The sequence below is a fragment of the Lampetra fluviatilis genome, chromosome 59, assembly GCF_964198595.1.
Source record: "Lampetra fluviatilis chromosome 59, kcLamFluv1.1, whole genome shotgun sequence".
Taxonomy (NCBI): Eukaryota; Metazoa; Chordata; class Hyperoartia; order Petromyzontiformes; family Petromyzontidae; genus Lampetra; species Lampetra fluviatilis.
The window spans coordinates 6,929,188-6,937,132 of record NC_136333.1 but is presented as its reverse complement, the minus strand read 5'-3'; the positions used below and the strand labels follow the sequence as shown (position 1 = coordinate 6,937,132).

At 55.0% G+C, this 7,945-nt stretch overlaps 1 protein-coding gene across 1 annotated transcript in view; it reads left to right on the top strand.

Moving 5' to 3' along the window:
- The first annotated feature begins 4,285 nt into the window (after positions 1-4,285).
- Positions 4,286-7,945, top strand: part of LOC144950742 (AT-rich interactive domain-containing protein 3A-like) — a 43,531-nt gene continuing 39,871 nt past the window's right edge. The window contains exons 1-2 of the mRNA XM_078880814.1: positions 4,286-4,292; positions 7,568-7,751. Coding sequence (XP_078736940.1) covers positions 4,286-4,292; positions 7,568-7,751 — 191 coding nt within the window. The remainder of the gene's footprint in view (positions 4,293-7,567; positions 7,752-7,945) is intronic.

The following is a 7,945-nucleotide window of genomic DNA, read 5'->3' as shown; positions in this document are numbered from 1 at the left end:
ACGCCGACCTGCTCTATATATACGCACACACTCACACCCCCAAGATCCGTTCAGCCCGAGCGGATTATACCTGGGTGCATTGAGGAGGTCGCTGCGAATCCTGAACCCCCGGGACTCCGTCGCAAGCGAGGTTTTTTCCGCGCCTCGACGGATATATTTTTTTGCAGCAAGCAGACATATTTAATTGATTCATTAATTCTCGCCGTGCTGACGACACTTAGCGGACCACAGCTTAAGGAGCGCTCGGCCCTGGCGGCGGTTGGAGCAACCCGAACGAATGCGTTGCGTCGCGTGTTTTGCCGCGAGCGCGCGTTGTGCAGTTTAACACGTGGTAGGCTTTCGCGACCGATGTCCATAATAGAGGTTTTTTTTGGGGTTAGATTGCGTATATTTGCGCGATCTAACACCAAAAACCTCTGATGCGCATCGTGTGTTGTGCGTCCGTCGAGCGAGCGCACGCTCTGCAGTTTTACTTCGAAATCACTTCATGCCCTTTGTGTGTTTTTTTTTGCTTTTTGTTGCCGAGGCCAATTTTCAATTGAGGAAAAACTCAAGTGCGCATCTGTCAGTTTTACTCCCCCAGAATTCGTAAATCGTTGCGCGGCAAGCGCTCTCGCGCGAGCAACACTGCTGCAAGGCAGTCGATGGTTTGTCCATTTCAACCGAATTGTTTATTGAGGAGGGAGGAGGAGGGGGGGTTGGCTCGGACTGCCGCTCCGTGCCTTTCCTGCGTCAGAGCCGCTGACCCCCTCTGCCCCCCCCCCACCCCGACCCTACTACGATCCTGGGGTTCACATTTTTTCTTGTTGAAAGGTGCTGGGTCTGAAGCGGAGCCCCTCGCTGTTGTCGAGCGAGCGGCGCGCCCCTTCTCGGGACGCTCCGATGTCTTCCGGCCACCCCGTACGCGAGCCCGTCGACGCGAAGCGTCGGCCAAATATCGCGAGCAAAACTCTCTCCCGTAGAGGCCGCGCGAGTCACAACGAGGCCTCCACGGACGAAGCGAACGCACGGTTGTTCCTCTTGTTGTTGTTGCTATCATCGTCGTCGTCCTAGCGCTATATTTTCGTTGCGGAGCTTCCGTCGGCGACGAAAGATATTGCTGGGTGCGCGGTGGCTTGGGGCGGCTTGAGTGGTCAAGGTCTGAACAGGCTGGACGCACCTGCTTACCCATCGACATCTGAAGAGCATTGGTCCGGGGCATTGGTGCACGGCGTGCAAACCTGCAGAGGTGGGCCACCCTGGCCTGCACACCGGAGCCCTCCCAGTAAACGCGGCCAACGTTGAGTCCCTCCAACGTTGGTGCAGCGGTTTAGCGGACTCTCGCGATAAACCCCCTGCCCCCCCCCCCCGTCCCCTCGGGGCCGTGAGCCCGCGTTCTTCCGACGAGTTCCGCACGTGACGGTGCACGCGGAGACAAAGATCCCCCGCGTAGCCTTAACAGACTGTGGGGGCAAGCGCTGCTAGCGAGCACCCACGAAGGCCGGCACGGCACACGAAGGGGGTGGGTGGCCAGCGCGTGCGCGTGCGTTCGTGCGGCCGTCAGCGAGATCGTGCGGAGAGGTTTATTCGTCTGTTTCAGCAGCGTCAGAACGCATTACGGGCCTGCTCGCTCGCCCCCGCCCGCTCGCCCCCGCCCGCCCGCCCGCTCGCCCGCTCATAAAGTGGACGATGATGCTGCGTTTTGCGGCCGGACGGCTCAATGCATCCCGCTTACGTTCCATGAGATTACAGGCGGCCGGCTGACCCGGGGTTATTATTATTGTTCTGCGACAGGGGGTTGGAAGGACACGGCTGGGGGTGGGTGGGTGGGGGGTGGGGGGTTGTGGAGGGGCGGGGGGGGGCCAGTGATCATCCGATTGTTAAGCGGCACACGGAGAGCAAGGCGGCCCGGATGGTTTGAGTTAAATAACATGATTATCATCTGCATATCAGCATTCCTGAACTTGCTGAAACCAGGGTGCTGCAGAGGGCATGAGGGCGTTTGGGGCCTTCTGTTTGCATGTGCCTCGATCTGTGTGTGTGTGCGTGTGTAAGTTTATACGTGTGTGTGTGCCTGCATGTGCGCCTTTGTGTACGTGTATGTGTGTTTATGTGTGTGGGGAGTGGTGGCGCAGTGGTTAGCGCGCTGCGCTACGAACCCGGCGACCCGGGTTCGATTCCCGCTCACAGCCAACACCACGGACGATTATCTGAACCGGTCCTGGGCCTCCCCTAGGTCGACTCAGCCTCAAATTAGTACCTGGTGCGGTGTGTAAACGTCGCCACTGGGGAGACAAGAGGCGGTTGGGCGTGGTGCTGGCCACCCACCCCTTTCGTGTGCCATGCCTGCCTTGCCCCAACAGTCTGTGAAGGCTATACGGGGGATCTTTATCTTTGTTTTTGTATTCTTGTGACTGTATAATGTGCCTGTGTGCGTTTGTACCTATATATGTGTGTTTGGGGGGGGCGCGGAGTGGTGGCGCAGCGGTTAGCGCACTGCACTACAAACCCGGCAACCAGAGTGTGATTCCCGCTCGTGGCTAGCGTGGTGACCAATATCTGAACCGATCGTGGGCCTCCCCTAGGTCGCCTCGGCCTCAAATGAACACCTGGTTTGGCGCAATGGGGAGACAAAGGCGGCCGGTGAGCCTGGCCGTTGCCTTCCCGCTCGTCTATGCTTCCTCCTCGGGCCTCTGAGACGTCCTCTCTCTGCGGGGGCGATGACCAAATGCCGTACCGAGTTGAAGTGACGATCATTTCTACTCCAGTATGACGTTGCGTGATGTGGAGCGGTTGCATCGTGAGCCAAAGCAGCGCGGGGTGCGTGTGGACTGTGTCGTGGCGGAACACGGGCGCGATGGAATCGGATGCATTAAACTATTTTACCAGCTACGGCCCACTTTAGTTATGTAGTTCTTTTTCAGAAGTCACCTGGTCACAAATGATAGCGCAGCAAAGTGGCTTATCATCACGTGGAAGGTGAGCCAAGTGCCCTAAAGGCGCGACGTTGATTTCCTAATGTGGAAGGAAAAACCGAAGGACCCAGAGAAAAATCCACGCGACCACGGCGAGAGAGACACGCACACTCCAAATATACAGCAGCAGGCGTCAGGTACAGGATCGAAACCACCACCTCCTGCGTACCAGGCGAGGTACTTAACATCGCCTAGACACCCTGATGATGATGAGAGAGACACACACGGAAACTCCAAATATACAGCAGCAGCCGTCAGGGGTCGGGATCGAACCCACGACCTCCTGCGTACCAGGCGAGGTGGTTAACACGTTGCTACCTACATGCCTGGCAAGCTCCCTTCAGGGCGCGTGGCAGCGAAACGTTGGACATCGTGCCGAACAAGCCCAGCGCCGGCGCCGTCGACCTGAAAAGCGCGACGCGGTGCCGTTGGGCTAAGCCGCTAAGAGAACGTTTGGCACCCGTTCAACTCGCCCCTCACACGTCGAAGGGCTATCGGCGCGGCGCGTCTCGATTGTCGTCGGTTTTTTCCTTTCCGTGCCGCGCATTTAGATTCCCGGTGAAATACGCGGCGCTTTTTGTAAAAGTGGCGTCCGAAGTAAGAAAAAAAAACTTGCTTGGTCTGCACCTCGCCGTTCAAAGTTAACACAAATCAAGGCGGAAATAAAAGCCTCCTTTCCCCGCCACGCTATCGTATATTGGACGCGCGTTGGCCCCCACACCTCTGATTTAAGGTAATTAGAAAGGGGGGGGGGGGGGTGGCGTGGAAGGTAAAAAAAGTGGAAGATTCTGCGCGACACTCGGAGAAAGGAACTCTGGCGGCGGTGGCGGGGCCCGTACGCTTTTTTTTTTCATTCCGTTCCACGAGCACCCATTGTCCCGGCGATGGATTTGAGCTGAGTTACGCGTTCGCAGATAACTCTCCATTCCAATAAATTATTTCTCTGCTCCGAGATCCGCTTGGCATTTTTGTCGCTAGCGATCGAGCCGCCACTTTGATTGAGGGTTTGTTGTTTTGTGTTGTTGTTCGCTTTTTTTGGGAGGTGGCTCTCTTTTTTTCTTTTTCCTCTCGCCGCTTGGCTTGGCCCAGCCCTCGTGGATATTGGGGAACGTCTTTTTGGGGGGTGGGGGGGGGATCTCGCCGCTTCTTTTGCCTGTCAGCACTTCTCTTAATTAAAGGGGCGGTCTGAGCGATCCGATTTGTTCTCGCACTTTTTCGCGGCCGGAGAGCCGCCGCGTCTGCCAGCTCGGCTAGGATCTGCGTCGTCGTCGTCATCGTCAGCAGCCATGCTCTAGTCACTGCTGGATGAAGGTCTTCCCACACCTCGGCCGATGTCCCGTCAGGCCCCCTTCCCCTCCTTGGGCCGTCGCTTTGTCGTTACCCTGCGCGGCAGCAGCGTCGCTCAAAATCTGCTTCGGACACGGAGGTCCCGAACTCATCTTCTTGGTTCTTTCGGTAAAGTCACGTAGAAGGGAAATAATAAAATAATAAAAATAAAACATGCTAAAATAATTATCACGACGTTTTGGCCACAACGCAAGCAGCCGTCCTCAGGTAAAGAACAGGTCTGTCGGGGAGACAGCGTCTGAATGAAACACCACCAGGCTTGCGTTGTGGCCGAAACGTCGTGAGAATTGTATTTTATTATGTTTTATTTTTATTATTTTATTATTTACCTTCTACGTGACTTTACCGAAAGAACCAAGAAGATGAATCCCTGCAGTCACGAAAGCTTTAAATCGAAATTTAGGTCCCGAACTGTCACAGCCTCACGTCGGATCTCCTCCGTCAGCCCCTCGGTGTGGAACGTCAAATGCACTCAAGAAACATCTCAACTCCGCTCTCTATGTTGGGTCAGGCTTTCGAAGCACCCCTGAGTTTGGCTCCGCAAAATAATCTGGCGCGTTATGAATGTCATTATTTCCATTATTATTACTACCACGGGACGTCATCTCCTGCCCAAGCCCGGCGCGCCTTCGGAAAGCGTCGCGTGACCCTCTCGCGGATCGCGTCCGGCAGCCGCCTTGTGTCGTGTCGTGCCGCGTGCAATACTGAGCGGCGAGACATCGGACCGTCTGAAGGGGTTGATGTTTTTGTGCCAACGTGTCGCTCGCGCGTCGCGAGACGCTCCGGAAACGCACGAGGACGCGCCGCGAAAGCCCCGCGCACGGTTGCCAGATGAAGTCGTCGCGAATCCGATCGCACGCGAACGAGAATGCCGCTCAGAGATTACCGCATCGTAGGACGCAACACCAAACTTTTACTGGGAGAATGGGGGTTTGCGGGGAGGGGGCGGGATAGAAACCGCGTGGGTCTTATGCTCTGACTCGATCGCCCCATCTGCTGTGTGCCGTGTGGGCAGTAATTCGATTTGTCTGATGGGATGCAGCGGGGGGGTGGGGGGGGGGGCGGCGAGGGGGGGGCGGGGCGGGGGGGGGGGTAAGCTGCACCCTCCGAGGTGTTTAGAGTGAAGTAATTACCGCGCTGGAAGCCAACTAAAAAAATAATCAGTTGTGACAGAGACGACGTTCGCACGCCGGTCCCAGGTGCACCGCGCTTGTCTCCGGCTGCGCCGGGGCTATGGATCGGCTTCTGGTAAAGGGGTTGGGGAAACACTTAAGAATTTTTTTCCTTAATTAAATGTATTTATTTTATTTTAGTCTTCGCGTAGCGCGTTGGCTCGACAGAGCATCGACGCAAGTCGCCTTTTTTTCTTGACCCCCGCCCCCCCCACAACCGGGAACGCAAGTCCCGGGGAAAAGATGAAAAGACAATTTTTTGACGAACGCGCCTCAAATTCCGATTCAATTAGCGGTAGGTGGGGGGTTTGGCGGCGGCGGTGGCGGTGGGGGGGGATTAGCGGATGTTGAGCGTCGATTGCGAGTTTTGGGGCAGGTTAGAGGATGCGCTCAATGAACCGTTTTCAGCTCTGCCGTCCGCTCAATCGGCCCCATTGATCCGCTCGCTTTCTGTTTAAAACAAAAAAGATTTTTTTTTTTTGCTGGTTTCGCTGTAAATGCACGTGTGATTTCTGTTCCTCCGTATGGATTTCACTCCGGTGAAAAACCGAGCGGAGACGGAGGTCTTTATTCAACGCTCAGCCCGCTGCGCCGTCGTTCGCTAATGCAGAGCGATCCGTCGCCAGTTTTTTTGTTGAGGGAGAATCGGGCCTGGCGATTTCAGGCTCTCCTCCGTTTTGTCCGCCGGGTTGTTACCGCGCTTCGTTCGGCACGGTGTCCGACGTTTCGGTACACGTGCTGGGAGCTTCTTAAGGAACTTCCTTTTGCAGCGCGTGGAGCGAAACGTCGGGAGCGCTGTGCAACAGCAGCAGCAACACAGCCGCCACAGTCTCCTCGAGTGGTTTGTAAAGCGACGTTGATAAGATCGGAGAACACCTTGGGCGCACAAGCGTTCAAGTTACAGAGCCACGGAATTTTGGAGCAATCGGAAAACTGCGAGCACGAACGGCCCGGTTTGTTTCATCTCTGTAAGGAAGTAATGCTTCATTAGCGGGGGATAATTGGGCGACCAAATGAACATTTCCCGAACGGCATTTGTTTCAATCAGCAGAGTTGCTTACGTATTTAATTGTTACTGTTACAGATTATTCGCTGGGAGCTGTTGTGCGTCGTCGTGTGTTTGTGGTTTTACTCCCGGCTCACGGCTTACATCAGCGGCAAATGATGTGCGCACTCGTCACAGCCCTCCCCAGTGCGGTGAAGTATGGTCAAACGGCTCCCATAACCAAGGAGCATTGGGAGGCCTTCTGTCATCCGGATGTAAATCGACGTGGATGCTGTAAATGGTTGTTGGATAGTGCATAGAACAAAGAAATTAAATACAGAGAATGTAAAATAAATATATTCGCAGATTTATGTCTTTTTTTTGGCCCCAGTAATGAAGTCTTCACATGTCTTGAGAGCGGGTGTCCCATGAATTATGAACGATGGAGTCATTGATTTTCCACCGTGCACCAATTAATCTGCGGATACGTATTTACGCATATCTAAAGTAACTTTGTAAAGAAATAAAACAGCACGCTTAATAATAAAACCCCGGTAAAAACGCGCGAAACGGATGAAATTGTCGGGGAAAGGACGATACTTGGACAAAGCCCAAAGTTACTCGCTCACCCGGAGCAGTGCTGCTCAAACCTTCTTTGAGCCCGCGGATCGCTCGGCCGATGCGAACATTCATCTACTCATCAATAACGCTGCCGTCAAGTAAATATTTCATCGGGGACCCTCCGGGCGATGGCCCTTCTTCACGTCAAGGAAGGGCCATCGTCTGAAAGATCTCACATTTTATTTTGTTTTCTTTTGTGATGAGCGTGTCGTTGTTAATTGCGCCCGCGCCCCACTGCCAGCAGAAGGAGCAGCAGCGCCGAATAATTATCGTCGTTTCAAATTCACAAATCTGCGCATTGTTACTTGGTGCGGTGTGCGAACAGCGCACGGCACGCTGGGCAGACACACGTCACGTGGCGCAGTGCTACCGGCCTCAACAGGCGCTCGCCGACTGTGCGATCGCGCACCCCCTTGCGACCTGCGATGGCTAACCAGGGCGATCGCTCTCTCTCTCTCTCTCTCCCCGCTGTGGCCGTGCGACCGCAGGGACGCCCGTGAACCGCATCCCCATCATGGCCAAGCAGGTGCTGGACCTGCACACGCTCTACAAGCTGGTGACGGAGAAGGGCGGTCTCGTGGAGGTGATCAACAAGAAGATCTGGAGGGAGATCACGAAGGGACTCAACCTGCCCACGTCCATCACCAGCGCCGCCTTCACTCTGCGCACACAGTGAGTTGTCTCGCTCAGCGTCGGACTAAAACTTAAATGTATTTTTTTTTTACACACCTGGTAAGGCCCAAACTTGAGCTCTCTACGTAGCTCTGTTTCATGAGCGACCCGGCCATCGCAAACGAAAGCTCGCCGAAGTGGCTTATCGTCGCGTGGAAATTGATAGCAGCAGCCGAATACTCTGAAACCGCGCG